Source organism: Malania oleifera, chromosome 3 (assembly GCF_029873635.1).
Source record: "Malania oleifera isolate guangnan ecotype guangnan chromosome 3, ASM2987363v1, whole genome shotgun sequence".
Lineage (NCBI taxonomy): Eukaryota > Viridiplantae > Streptophyta > Magnoliopsida > Santalales > Ximeniaceae > Malania > Malania oleifera.
The window spans coordinates 108,148,218-108,163,689 of record NC_080419.1 but is presented as its reverse complement, the minus strand read 5'-3'; the positions used below and the strand labels follow the sequence as shown (position 1 = coordinate 108,163,689).

At 36.3% G+C, this 15,472-nt stretch overlaps 1 protein-coding gene across 10 annotated transcripts in view; it reads left to right on the top strand.

Annotated features, from left to right (window-relative positions):
* Nucleotides 1-15,472, top strand: part of LOC131152254 (fatty acid amide hydrolase-like) — a 90,754-nt gene that overhangs the window by 17,270 nt on the left and 58,012 nt on the right. For all 10 annotated transcript variants that reach the window (XR_009135901.1, XR_009135902.1, XR_009135903.1 and 7 more), the window contains 4 exons: nt 5,063-5,175; nt 5,267-5,342; nt 7,277-7,348; nt 15,400-15,451. Coding sequence is in view for 7 of the 10 variants with exons in the window: in XM_058104016.1 (XP_057959999.1) it covers nt 5,063-5,175; nt 5,267-5,342; nt 7,277-7,348; nt 15,400-15,451 (313 nt within the window). In the remaining 3 variants the exon portion in view is untranslated. The remainder of the gene's footprint in view (nt 1-5,062; nt 5,176-5,266; nt 5,343-7,276; nt 7,349-15,399; nt 15,452-15,472) is intronic.

The window sequence follows — 15,472 nt, the reverse complement described above, 5'->3', positions numbered from 1 at the left end:
AAGTAAAAAGATTAATTTTCATTTTGAACAAATTTAAGTGCATTATCAGATCGAAAAATTTGAATACGATGCCAAACTCAGTTTTTATTTCCTAGTATAATTGAGTAAATACATTGAAAAATTTAGACCCATTTTTTAACAAATAGATCTAGGTCATACATGAAAAGTCATATACAAAGGACACAAAATATTGATGACCAGTCAAATTCTTGACTCTCTGTGAACCCTACATATCTGAAAGAATAAGAGAAAACAATGATTTACTACGAGACTCGATTCTAGATAGAAAAGATTACCTAATATTCTTTCCTAATTGACATGCATAACACTCAAAATAAGAAATGGACTTAAATATACGAAAAATTTCTTGTAGATTTTGAAGGGATGGATGACCCAAATGAGCAAGCCATTGATCTAGAGAAACACCATGAATAGAAATTGAGGAAGCCGTAGGACAAGAATTGGACCCACCATGACCACAATCGAAAAAGAACAAGCCACCCTTCTCAAGCCCTCCACCAATCCTCTTCTTCATCCAGAGATCTTGAATAACACAATGAGAAGGGAAGAAGGTCATAGAAAAATTATGAGAGTTAGTTAAATAGCAGGTTCAAGGGAAATTTAGGCATAGATAACACAGACAAAAGAGCAATAAAAGGAATTGGGAGCATATTGCCAGAATTAGAAACCGGTGTAACCGAACCATTAACAAAAGTAACCTAGTGTAAAGTAGTGGTGTTCAAGGACTCAAAAAAATTAGGACTAGTTATATGAGAGGAGGCACCAGAATCTATAATCCAATGTGAGGAGGATGATGAGGCAAGAAGTCTGGTTGTACCTGAATGGGTCACAGTAGCACTAGATGTAAAAGACTGAGTTTGGAGTTGTTGAACCATGCAAATGAGATTGTTAAACTTCTCTCTAGACACGGTGGGTGATGTACTCAACTTCCCAATGGGGTAGCTAGGCGTGTTTAAAGTGTCAATTGTAGAATCGCCTTTCGCAAGAGACCTATTGGCCCAAGCTGGTTCCCCAAGGAGATCCCAACAGTGATTAGTGGTATGATTTTCCTTGCCACAATGTGTGCAAATGCGAGAATTGGCATGACGAACTCCTTGTCATATTACACAACCACTGTCACGATCACAATCCAAGCTCGTCCTTGTCCTCCTAAACTTCCCCTACTACAGTTAGCATGGCTGACTTATCATGGGAAGTAGCTTGAGTAGTCAGGTAGCACCACAAACACAAACAGCACTTTCAGGACTTCAAAAAAACCAGAACTTACAACACTTCAAACTCTCCAAAATCCAGAACTTCAAGAGGTAGCTATGACTACAGAACTGGGCTTACAATATCCTAGGAGGAATTACTTTATTGCCGAGAACAGGGTAGACCACTGCAAAGTACTGCAGGCATTTAATAAAACAACCTGGCAGCAGCTCCAGGCATTAGGGCTGACAGCAACTGGAAATGAATGCAGAGAAGAACAGGAAATAAATATTTTGAGCACCAATCAAAACCAACCAGCAATTGATAAAAGGTTGCAAGCAATCTATCATGAACACACGTCATCAAAATAGTGTCATCTGCAAACGACAAACAGGGTGACAGAGGAACAGCAGCAGCAGCAGCATACTAGAAACAGAGTATGACTGAGTTCACATCAGCAAACCACCTTGAAAACAGACAGCTTCCTGCCAACCAGAAAATCAGATTTGAGGACTGATTAGGGGAGGACAAGGAAAAAAAACGGAAAAACAGAGTATCAGAACCAATTCAGATAAATCAGATTTGAAGGAGGTCAATGCTCTGATGCCATGTTGTAAAGTTGGAGATGGAGGAGTGAAGAAGAGAAGGAGAGAAGAGAAAGAGGAGTAGAAGAGAAAAAGAGTGGAAAAAACTAAGCGACAGTTTCCTGGATTTTACGTACAGTTCCAGGTCTGCCCTCTTATATTTTATTAATAATAATAAGTCTTAAGGACAAATATACCCCCACTAACACAACCTAGTTATCAAAAATAACATATTCTCTTCTAACAATGGTATTTATGAATCATTGATTTTTTGCTTTGGTGTTTTATGAATGGCCTATGAAGAATTTTCACTTGAAATTCTTAGATAATCTTTTTATATGTCACAATTGACATGGCTAGCATATATTTTTTCTATCTGATGAAAGCCCAATGCCCTCTGCCTCCTTTGATATGTAAAAGGAAAACAATCATTAAGGGCACAAAATCATGAGAAAGATCGTACTATCCAAGTACAAAAAGCAGAATTTAAAAGAAAATAATATCAAGAAATCCAATGGCAACCTGGACTAACAAATTTCTGCCCGTTAAACCAAAAACTCAATTTTGTAATCCATTTATCCTTAACAATATCATGATAATTTTCTATCACTTCAAAAGATCTATGATTTCTCTCTCCAAACCATCCAAAAAGTAGTCAGAGGGATGAAGTCTAAATATTTTTTTTTTCTTCTCTTTTTGTTTCTGATTGCCCCTCCTAGCTCACAGTTCTCCCAAAGCAGAACCTGCTGCCACCCAATAAACATCCATCATTCACAAATCAATTTCTAAAGATTTCTGGATCAATCGCATCTAATGCTGTCTTAGCCCCCCCCCCCCCCCTTTTTTTTTGTGGCTAAGCATGATGTAGGATGGGGTACAGTGACTGAGTCCTACTTGTTCAACCCTCACAAGCAAGCATACATACTCAAGACCCTTTAAATTAAGAATTCAATTAATCAACATAAACACAATAAAGCATGCCAAATATCACGTGTTATGGAATTTTGAAAAGGTGTATGATGCTGTTCAGAAATAAGTCCCAATTGATTCTTTCAGAAAGAAATCAAATTAAATGCAGAAAAGATACTATTTCAATATTTCAAGAATAAAATTGTATGCTTAGCAAGCAATATTCCCAGAATTGATTTAAAGCTAGCAAGTATCAATAATGAAATCTAATAGCTCAGACGTGCTCTTTAAAACATAGAAGTTCAGAGTTTCAAGCATAGGGTTACACAAGGTTAAGTAAATGTGAAATAATATTGAAAGCTAAAGGGTCAGGATGACTTTAGTCGACTGGCCTCAAGGGTCAGTCGCCTAAAGAATTTAGGAACAGATTTCCAGAGGGATAGTAGCTAGTCAGTCGACTGAACCAGGGTCCTCAGTCGCCTGATGAATTATAACATTGAATTCTGGGTGGGCAGTAGAGGGTCAGTCGACTATGCCAACAAGGTCAGTCAACTGTCTGAGACTTAGACAAAAAAACCCAGAGCAGTGTAAGGGAAGTCGACTTATCTATCAAGGTCAGTCGCCTGTTCTCCTACGGGTTTGAAATAAAAGGCCAGGATTCAAAGCAATTTCTTATCCAAGGCTTATGGGCTTAAAGAAGGAACTCACAATTAGTTTAAGGGTTAAGAAAAGAACCTTCTTACCAAGGTAAATCGTTGGATAACTCAGTTTGATTCACCACAAATCAGAACACACCATAGAATTCTTGGAACAAGCTGTAGCACCACGAAAATAATAAGCTGGTGTAGGTGTGTAATATTCCAATGGAATGCTGATTTTCACAATCACAATGATAGACATCTTGACGGTATTCTTCACAAGATAGAACTCGTCTGTAGTCCTTTGTGCACACTTTCAAATATGGATATGTATGCAGCAAATGAAATGATGGATTGTTGCCCCGGGGGGGGGGGGGGGGGAGGGAAATTCGATGATGGCCGTGTGGGTGATGGATGGAAGGTCGTGAGAGTGGGATATGGATGGAGTCGCTGGATAGTTTAGTAGTTTCGCACCACCTGATCTCTGGGGAGAACGATTGTAGCCTCTTGCCACTCAATCACAAGGATCGGAACAAAGTTATACAAGCTTGACAAAGGAAATACCCTTTAAATTCAATAAAAATACTTAGCTGCTTTTTGGCTCTTACAATGGGATATATAAAGACCTAGCATGGGGAAGGGGAAGACACAACCATAACTAGCTAAGCTAGCATGGGGGACATAGACTAGACACACTAAACTCTCTTGCACTTCTCGTACAAGCAGGGGAGACAAACTAATTAACTCTCACAACTTACTAGTAAAATAAATCCTACACAACTTACAAACATAATAGATTCTTCTACTTACAAGACACATTAAAGACTCATACAAGTAACTAAGCACACACTTGCAAGCTAAGTTATCTTGCAATAATAAAAATATAAGTCAAAGGGGAGGCCCAAGCCGTGTGGGGCCTAGAGAAGCCGTGTCGGGCCCATATGGGTCTTGATGTCGGATTTGCTTCGGCATCTCTGTTGGGGCTTTCTCACACTGGAACATCTTTTGGATACTCCATGAGTTCCTGTGAAGTAGTTATGAACAATAGAATATCCGAAGGTTGACCATGTGTTAGCATGTCGGTGAAGGCAATGTGGACATCTTAAGGTCGTTCACGTGTTGTCACATCGACAAAAAAAACGGGTAACGTATGCTGATCCCCATCAAAGCAAGCATACATTCATCACCACAATTTCTCTCTTCTGCAAGTTATCAAGCATTGAAACCTTTCCCATGAGGCTTCCTGAACAAAAAGAAGCTACTCTAGTAAGAGCACTTGTCGTCCGAATGAATTTCAATAGAAAAGCACTTGTTAGTAAATGTTTTTCTTTAAAACCCTCATAAGGTAGCCCATCTGTAAGGGCGAGCTCTGGAGTGAGCCGTCAATTCAGACATCTTGGATTTGATTCCTTGTGGGTTCAAACCTATCTTTATTTGGACAACCATGGTGAAGGGTTGCTGCTCTTAAGTGTTTCTGAGGTGACTTCTCCATCCTCAAAAAGGGGGCAAAAAAGCGAAGGCATTTTTAGAGGTGGGATTCTAGTTTTCTTTTTTTATTGACGATTGAAAAGAAAATCAAAGATAAAAGCAAAGACATTTATTGTTGTTTTATCTCTTAATGTATATGAAGCCTTAACACTCTTCAATATGTCTTTTAACTATACATTAAATTGATTTAATTAGATGAATAAATTTCTATAAATCCTTTTCTTGATACAGTACAGTGAGAAACCCACATGCTCCAGAAAGGTATACTGGGGGATCTTCCTCAGGCTCAGCAGCAATTGTAGCTTGTGGACTTTGTTCAGCTGCACTTGGAACTGATGGTGGAGGTTGTGAAAATATAAATATCTAGGATTTTAGTTGAAATTTCTGTTTTTCAGTACATCACTCTTACTACTATATGTTCACTGTCAAATGCAGGTTCAGTCCGCATTCCTGCTTCCCTCTGTGGTGTAGTTGGCTTAAAGCCAACATATGGACGGGTTGACATGAAGGGGTAAGCACTTGAACCATGGTTTCCATTGCTAAATTACAATATCCTTTTAAAAAACTATTTGTCCTTTTAAATCTGTCTTCTTCAATGTAGTAATATTGTAACAAAAAAGAATCTCAACACAGTCAATTTTATGGGCTCTTGAAAAAATTATGGTGCATATATATAGAGGAGGTTGCATTATTGCAGTCTACGATACTTCCATGAAGCAGAATTTGGGTTGGGAAACAGGGAGACAGAAGAGATAAAAATATGGAGCAGGATTGGGTGCAGGAAGCAGGGAAGATGTAGAAGTGACAAAAGTTAAAAGCTTCTCTCTCTCGCTCTCACACACACGTGCACACACACACACACACACACACACACACACACACACACAGAGGCGAACATGATAGTACTTTTACATAGCAGTGTTGGGAAGTTCCAAAAATGATGTTGTAGATCCATCTTTATTTAATCCAGATTCCAAATTAAATAATCTTTTAGCCCGTGAAATATACAGTATTACTGTCTAAGAAACTGATACCAGCTTATTTTTTTTGGTTAGAACAATCATTGTAATTAAAAAATTTTAAAAATTCTATATTTCTAGAAATTAAATGATTTTGAAAATTGGAATTGACATTTGTCCTCTACTATTTTATGGCTTATAATGATCAGAGCAATTTATATAAATGTCAATGAAGGTCCTTGAGATTTGGTTGAGTTGGTAAAGGTTTGGGTTGGATAAGGGAGATCCAGGCTTCAAATCATACCAGAAAAGAGTTTAGACATCACTAAAGGCACATATGGTAGAGCAATAATAGGTGTGAGAATGACAGAAGGAGAGAAGTATATTTTTCATGGTAGCTTTGAATCAAGGTTCAGCATTATGTTCTTATTATTTTTCACATGAGTTATGCATGAATTTAAAAGATGTATTTCATATTAAAGCAATTGTGCCAGTGATTTGGTAATAATATCATACTAGTTGACTATAATAAAGTAGGAATCAAATTTAAACTAGAACTTTGATGAATAACTCAGATAGTTCAGTGTTTTCACCCAACTAATTTTTTTTTTTTTTACAAAAAAATTAACTAACCAATATGACGTAAGACAATAAAACCAAAGTGCTAAAAGCCTGTGCTCAAAATCAGCACAAGAATTTAAACACCCCCCTTCCCTCCTCCTGCTCCCCTCCACGAAACAAAAAAAAAAAAAAAAAAACATGCACACACACACAGCTCACGAAGTAAAAAAATTAGAGCGCTCATGTAAGTAATTGTACATGAAGTGGATGATTAATTTATACAATTTATGGCTGTGTTTGTACGATGTATACTATAACTAATAAATCTATGAGACCTTCTTTTCAATCATCAATTGGTCTCAAAGTCTCATAATTTAGCAAAAGTTATTGGGTGAATTGTATCAAAATGTTCAAGAAGCGTAGGATAATTGCTATGCTTATAAATTTCAAATGATATGAATTAAATTTGTTACGTGTGATCTCCCCAAGAAGAGTTTAGATTGGCTATTAAAAGGAATTGAATTGGTTTGATGACAGAGAGTTTTCATGAATTTATGGAAGAAAATAAATGAATAAATTTTTGTGGAGAAAGTGCATTGAATTGATTTAATAATGGGGAGTTTCATTAAACTTATAAGAAGCAAATTCAAATTTCAGGATAGCCTTGTTTGCAATTTGGTGCAATTGGTTTAATGCTAATATGTTACATTTTCTTTCTTTCTAGTTCTCTAATGAAGTATTCAGTTTTCACAAAAAAAAGAAAAAAAGAAAAAAGGAATAATGGAAGCTTAGTACTTGATTTGTAATATAGAAGATTATACTTCTTACTTACGTACTCTTTTATATGTCAAAGATATGTTGATGGATTGAAGAGCCATAGATAGTTTTGAGTTGATTCACAATACATGTGATTTCTATTGTGTAGAACCTTGATTGATGCAGCCACTGTGGCAGTAATTGGTCCCATTGCATCATCAGTTGAAGATGTTATGCTTGTGTAAGTGATCCCAGTTGTGTTCCATTGTGTTTAATTGTGTTTCCTTTTAATTTTTCTCCCTTACCTGGTGTAAGTGTTGATATTAGTAAAATACCCTGTGAAAGACAAATTATGTATTAGTGAGTTCTTGAACATAACTCTTACATGTGTTATATATTTTTAAGTTCAATATTTTTTCTTTGGTTTAGTTGTGGATTACTCTAATTCATATGGAAAGCTTGACCACTAAAAAAAATTGGTTTATTCAGTTTTGCCAATAGGTGCCCTCCTCAAAAGTCGTTATTAGAAAGAAGTATGTTTAACTAGTCACCACAATAAGTTTTTCTTAGTGTAAGGACAGTTTCTAGCCTTTCCTTTCTTATTGGCACAAGAGAGTTTTAAGTCTGGCCTTTCATAATTTTGTTACGGTTTTGTCCTTGTCTATTTCTTTATCTTTTTCTAAACCTCATTTACTTATTTTTGTAAATTGTTTAGCTCATCTTACTATTTGTTTCATGCGGCATTGTGAATGTAGCCCCCCTTTTTTCTTTTGATGTCTTGGCATACAAGTATAAGTTGTCAGCACCCATGTTGCTTTTTATGAGGTTTCCATGAAATACCTTATTTCCATGTGCAAAGGAATCTAATATGGCACTATCATATCTAATAAATGAGCAAAAATGACTTGTTTTTTATTTCTTGATGAAATGCCATATGAAATCTACATCCCTTGATGAAGTCCCATATAGTAAATGAAAGGAAACTTCATAAAATAGAGTAACTTAAGCTTGAACTAAAGAAACTTTCAATAATTATGAGTAAATTAAGGCTAAATTGGAGAATGTTGCTATATAGAAAAAATTCATGTAGTACTATATCACTCCACTTTTCTTGGAAATCTATCTTGTCCTCATGGTTGAAAGTTAGGGAATTTCCTCCATGAGTCATTTAGAGTGTCCCTATAAGTTGACAGCGCCCATGTTGCTTTTTATGAGGTTTCCATGAAATACCTTATTTCCATGTGCAAAGGAATCTAATATGGCACTATCATATCTAATAAACGAGCAAAAATGACTTGTTTTTATTTCTTGATGAATTGCCATATGAAATCTACATCCCTTGATGAAGTCCCGTGTAGTAAATGAAAGAAAACTTCATAAAATAGAGTAACTTTAGCTTAAACTAAAGAAACTTCCAATAATTATGAGTAAATCATGGCTAAATCGGAGAATGTTGCTATATAGAAAAATTTCATGTAGTACTATATCATTCCACTTTTCTTGGAAATCTATCCTGTCCTCATGGTTGAAATTTAGGGATTTTCCTCCATGAGTCATTTAGAGTGTCCCAAGATGGCAAGATAATAATGAAATGGTCTTTGCTGAGTAGTGATCATGGGACTTTTAACAAGGTCCTAGGTAAAATCAAGATGTTTGCAAAAAAGATAATTAGACGAATATTGATGAGGCTAGTTGTTGACTCTACGAGTTCAATCTTGTTTTGATAATGACAAATCACTTGGTATTTGATCTGTGCATTGAGATTGTGAACAAGAATTATATTAAGCATGCACAGAAGGATAACAAGTCATGGAGGCCATAAAGAACAAAGCATACATAGCTTGGCAGATCCATGGAACTAAAAGAGTACAAGAATCAAGATGCAAGCGGTAAAGTTCAAGAACGTCATGAGAATAGGTACTTAGAACTCATGTATTTACATTTTCATATGATTTAATTTGAGGCTCAACATATAATTTAGAATGACTTTAGGACTCATGCATCTCATGAACATCATTAGGGGACATTCATGAATTTAGAAATATTTTTTAAACCCTAGAAAATACTTTTATAAAAGAGTCAAGAAAGAGAGCAAAGTAGATTTTTAAATTAGAAAAGAAAAATTCAGAAAATGGGAACTTTGGTAGCCTGAACTCAACCTCAATCGCCTGAAGAATTTATTCAGAAGCTTGAAGATTAAGCTCAGTCGCCTGAAGAATTAAGGTGAAAAACAGAATCTGGCCGAGGCACTTAGGTCGCTTGAACTTGGCACTTCAGGCGCCTGAACTCGCCACTTCAGGAGCTTGAACCACTTTAGTCGCCTGAACTTGCGGGAAAACTTAAAAATCTAATTTTTTAATGTGCGAACACGCGAGCTATCTTTTGATCCAACGGTCAAGATCTATTCTAAGGGCAAGATAACTATATATACTGAATATCTAAACCCTACTGGAAGCTAAGATCAAAGAGAAGAGAAGAGAACATTGCTTTTGAAAGAGAATTGAGAAACTTGAGCATATAGCTATACGATTGCTTGCACTCTTGCACATACTCATCAAGCTTGGGCAAATCAACTCAAAAAATCAAAGGGGATTCATTTACACATCTTGATTTCAACTTGTTATTGAGGTTTGGTTAATCCATTTAGTGTTTTCAAGAGATTCTCATATCATCATCTGTTATTGAAAATCATTAGAGAGATTGACCTTGAGTGTTAATATCCATATAGAGATTTTTGTTTAACTAGTTCATTACTTGAAAAAGTTTTTCTTTTGCAATTGACATATATTTTCAAAGAACTTCTCATTTCAATATCTATTGTTGAACTAGGCTGAGTAATTGATAGTGAGTATACTTTCATTTAGATTATTTAGATAATCTCACTACTTGATAAAAGGGTTTCATCATTAGTCAAATAGATTTGAATCAAGTGTGTGTTTGGTTAAAGGATATATATTTTAGATATATTAAAACACTTGATTAAACATTCTTGGTGTTCATAAATATACTTTTTATTGAAGGATATTTTCTGGAAAACAATATATTCAGTTTGTTGTCTTTGGAAATCATATTATATATATATATATATATATGTGCATTGGCTTATTACAAAGATCATTGTGTGATTGAATCTTTGAAAGAAAGTTGTTTTGATTGATCTAATACTAAAGACAAAGCTTTTGAATAAGTTAACATTAGATTTATTTGTGCATTTTTGCAAAGTGAACTATAACCCTAATATTCTCCAAAGCGTTTAAATATATCTTTACTTGGGAGTTTTTGATAAAAAGGGATTTGTGTGTTGAAACATATAATTCATAAACGATTGTATCGTTTCATAAATTCTGAGCTTCAAATTTCATCATATGATTATGTATTAGGAATTTGAATTGTACTCACTAGCTTTGTTGGAAGCAACTTTGAGTGTTTTACAGATTTCATTGTATTCACAGTTGGGGTTGTGAACCGGGTTTGAGGAGAGAGCTGTATCTCGTGTAAGCAGTGGAGTAGGAGGGAGCTGCACCTCTTGTAAGCAGTGGATTGTACGGGAAGTTCTGTCCCAATTTAAGGAGCAGAGATTATAGTGGAATCCTTGAGTGGGTTGCTCAAGGCGAGAGGACGTAGGCCGGGTTGGCTGAACCTCGTAAAATCGCGTTTGCATTCTATCTTCCCTTATCCTTTTTATTTTCCGCATCGTATTTAAATTTTCATCTTGCTTGTGTATGTTGAATAATTTCTCACGGTTTAATTGGGTAAAAGGAACTCATTGATAAAATAAATTTAATTCAGTCTTAAATCCTTGAAATTGATTTGTTGAATATATCAATAGGAATTAAGTGGTAAATAAGTTTCAAAATTTTTTTAAAATACCCAATTCACCCCCCCTCTTGGGATTACACTTAAATCAACACTAGTGATATTTGTTAGTAATAGGAAGAGGCTAGTTAAGGCTAGGGTCAGCAAGGTATATTCCTATTGGACTGCGGGGTAAGCAGGGCCTGAAATGAGGAAATTTTTTTGAAGAGAAACAAACCAGTTCTCACACGATGACATCAAAGTATTTAGGGGGTGATTATATATTGTAGAAACATTGGTTGCTTAGGAGACTGATTCAAATGTGAAGGAAGGCGTGGGAGTTTGTTTTAACTTGTAAGAAAATGAATAAATCTGTGGAAATGAGAGAAATGGGGCAGTGCGTGAGAGTGACTGATGCTGATCGTGCGTTTGTTAGGGGGTGATTTTTGAGCCATGGGCATGGCCCTATGCTCTGACTCAACACTTGACTTGACCATCACAATTTGTTTCTTACTCTTCCAGGAAACCAAATTACCACTAACAAAGATACAATACTTGGTTATACATCTGTTTACCCCTAAATATAAGTGTGACCCAAATCCTAATATAAAGATCTCTCCTAGGTGCACATTTGAGATATCTTAAGATGCGAATTATAGCATCCTAGTGACTTGTTCTTGGAGAATCATGAAATTGGCTCACAAAAGTTGTTGTGATACATATATGTGTTCGAGTGACTCTGAGATTATTCAACTTGCCAACAAATCTTTGGTACTGTCTTGGTTTGGCAACAATCACCCATTTCTAGCACTAATCCATGGGTGTATTAACATGTTTGATCCCAATAGCCTAGTTTCATCTAAAAGATCAAAAACATACTTCCTCTGTGACAAAATGGTTCCTACGCAAGATCCAAGTACTTCTATGCTGAAGAAGTACTTCAATGGTCCCAAATATTTGGTCTAAAACTTAGAAAAATCGTTAGGCTCGAGATTCCTTGGTCATCATCATTGGTGATCACAATATCATCCACATGCACAATATCAATTACTACAACACTAAATCGACCAAACCATTCTTTGGGAGATTGTTTTGAACTATATAATGATTTCTTGAGCCAACATGTTAAGCTTGACTCCTTTTGAGCAACAAACCCAAGTGGTTAATATGTATAGACATCCTCTTGAAAGTCACAATGCAGGAAGACATTCTTCACACCTAACTGATGTAGAGGCTGATGAAAAGGGGTGGCGAGGGAGATGAACAAACATATAGTGGCAAGTTCGACAACCGGGAAGAATGTGTTTGAATAATCCAAATCGTGCACTTGAGTATATTCCTTAGCAACAATATGAGCCTTCAAACGAGCCACAAGACCATTAGGATTGATTTTCACAATGTATGCTTAGCGACAACCAACTAGAGATTTATTAGGAGGATGAGGTACCAAATCCAAAGTATTATTTTTGCATAATGCATGCTTCTATTCAATCATTGCAATGGTCCATCCAGGGCCAGGGCTTTAGAAACAGATTTAGCAAGAGCAACACAAGGTTGAGTACTAAGCGGAAAGGTACTCGAACATGTACTTAATGGTCCTTAGTTGCTTATCCTTTTGCTTATTATGTTTCAAATCCTCACCTTCCTAGTCCAACGCGTTCTTTTGCCTTGTCTATTTCCTCCATTTTCATCCCTTCCTCACATATTAAAGCGCCTACTAACCCTGAGTGGAAGCATGCAATGAATGTAGAAATGGATGCCTTGACCACTTGAGGAACATGGGACTTGGTGTATCTTCCTTCTGCTAGGTAGTTGGTTAGGTGTCATTGGGTCTACACCATCAAATATCTTCTTGATGACTTTATTGAATGTATTGAGCTTATTTGGTTCCCAAGGCATATGCCCAAACATATGGTATTGATTATTTTGGGACTTCTCTCTTGTTGCTCAACTAATTCTGTTGGTGTATTAATCCCATTGGTAATTAATTTTGGTTGGCCCTAAATACTAGTTGGATGTGAAGAATGCCTTTTTGTGTAAAAATTTGTAGGAAGAGGTATACACGAAACAACCTCTTGGGTATGTTTCTTGGGGGAGGATGGTAAAGTATGTAGGTTGCATATGGTCATTATGATCTTAAGTAGTCTCATTGGGCTTGGTTCGACAACTTTAGTTTGGTGGTCTCTACATTTGGCTTTATGCAATGCTATTCTGAATATTTCGCCTTTGACTGCCTTTGACTGCAAAAAGGAGAAATGTGTGGTACGTCTAATCGTTTTTGTTGATGATATCATTATATTGGCAGTGACTAGAGTGGATTTGCAGATGTTAAGCAGTGGCTTCAAGCTAAATTTGAAATCAAGGACTTGGGTACTCTGCGTTACTTTCTTGATATTGAGATTGTACGGTGTATAAATGGGTTGATTTTATGTCAGTCAAAATGTACCTTGAACTTGCTTAGTGAGACTTGTTTGTTGGGAGCTAAACTAACTGCTACTCCTATGGATCCTGACATGGAGTTGTCTAGGGATGTCCGAATGAACTTTGAAGACAAACGTTGATATAGGCAGTGAGTTGGCAAGTTGATCTGCTTGATTTTTATTAGACCTAACATATCTTTTGCAGTAGCAATGGTGAGTCATTTTATGGAAAATCCAAACAACCACATTGGGACGCTTTGCTGGATTTTGCACTATCTCAAAGGCTTTCCTGACAAAGGTTTGAGTTATAGCTGTAATAAAAACAATGGATCATGGGATACTCTAATGCATATTGGGATGGCTTTATTGATGATCTAAGGTTTTACTGTTAGATACTGTACATTTGTTTTTTTTTTTTTGGGGGGGGAGGGGGCGTAATCTTATTACCTAATGTAGCAAGAAACAAGCTACTGTATCAAGATCTAGTGCTCAAGTAGAATACTGAGCTATGTCTCATACTGTGAGCAAGCTTAGGTGGCTGAAGTCTCTTATGTTAGAGATGGGATTTTTGGTAACGAAGCCAATAGAGGGCAAGGCACATTGGAGTTGACTGTTATTTTGTGAGGGATGCAATGTTGAAGAAGGCTGTGAGGACTTTTTTTGTGTGCGTGTGTGTGTGTGAAATCTGTGGATCAGTTAGGCAATATTTTCACTTTAAGCATTTATTTAAACTTGCCTTGTCTGGTGGTTGTAACAAGCTGGGGTTGGGTAATATTTATACACCTCCAAGTTGAGGGGGAGTGATTGAAGAAAATATGTTATTCCAGTAAGTTTGTGGCTCTGTGGGGGTGGGGGTATTTTTGTCCTTAAGTCTTTCTTATTATTATTAATCTATAAGAGGGCAGATCTGATGCTGTACGTAAGACTCCAGGAACCGTTGCTTTTTTTTTTTTTCTTTCTTCTTTTGTTTTTGTTTTTTTGTTGTTTGTTGCTTTCTTCTTTTGTTTACTTTTTCTCTTCTCTGCTCTATCTATAACAAGAACACCAAAGCGAGACTCCTCTCGATCATAAAGAATGCAGCAAGTTGGAGCAACAAGTTACAGTACAAGAACCAACAGAATCTCGAATTGCCTTGCATTGAATTGCCTTGAGAACTTGAAGCAACAATGGAGTAGCAGTAAATACTACAGAATAGAAGGGCCAGTCTTGTTCCAAGCATACAAGAGAAACTATGGCCTGCTCTTTGGGCTTCAAAATTTTAAAACCAAATTCATAATCACACTGCATAGAATGATATCTATTGCAGTCTGCGGAAACCATCTCTCTCTCCCAACTGTAAGGGGCTGCTATTAGCACAGTGACAGATGATGTCATCACCTGCACAGATAGAGAGAGAATTCCAAAATTTCCCTCTAGCAAATGTATTCATATTATCAAAGCTGGTATGCAATTCCACTCCTATCCTTATACAAGTAGCTTATTCATATCAGTGCTAAAGTTTCCTCCAAAACATATCAGTACAAATAAGCAAATAGTCCCTACCAAAGTCGCTCGCATAGTTTGCCATCCAGTTCGTTGTTCTGAATTATGATACTATTTTGTTTCGTCATTCCAGTTTTTGACTTTTATTGATTTATTTTTTGCAAGCAATGATGCATTGCTAATAGTGCCATTGTAACTTTATTAGTTATTCATCATTAACATGAATATTGACCGAAAAAACCCTGGTAGAATCTATGGTGATGCTCAGGATTTGTTGTTGCAGCTCTAGTGCCTTCCTAGAAACTTGCTATTTTGGGTCCTAGATAGGCAGCAGTTCTCCAGAAACGCACCACTCATGATCTGCAACTTTCTAACATTGGTTGCTATATGCCTTGGCTGTTGTTGCAAATTACATGGGTGATGGGTCTTGACCTCACGAAGTTTGCTGTTTGTCATTTTAATCTCCGTTACTTGAGCAATATAATGTTGTGATGGCAATGATAATGTTCTTGTTAAACTTGTGAGTGTTTCTTGGTATGAAATATTGATTGGGTATTTTCTTTGTTTGTCTTGACACCAACTATTTATTCCTCAGGTATGCAGCAATGTTGGGTACCTCACCAGCTGATAGAATTAGTTTGAAACCAGTAAACTCTTTCTAACCATAT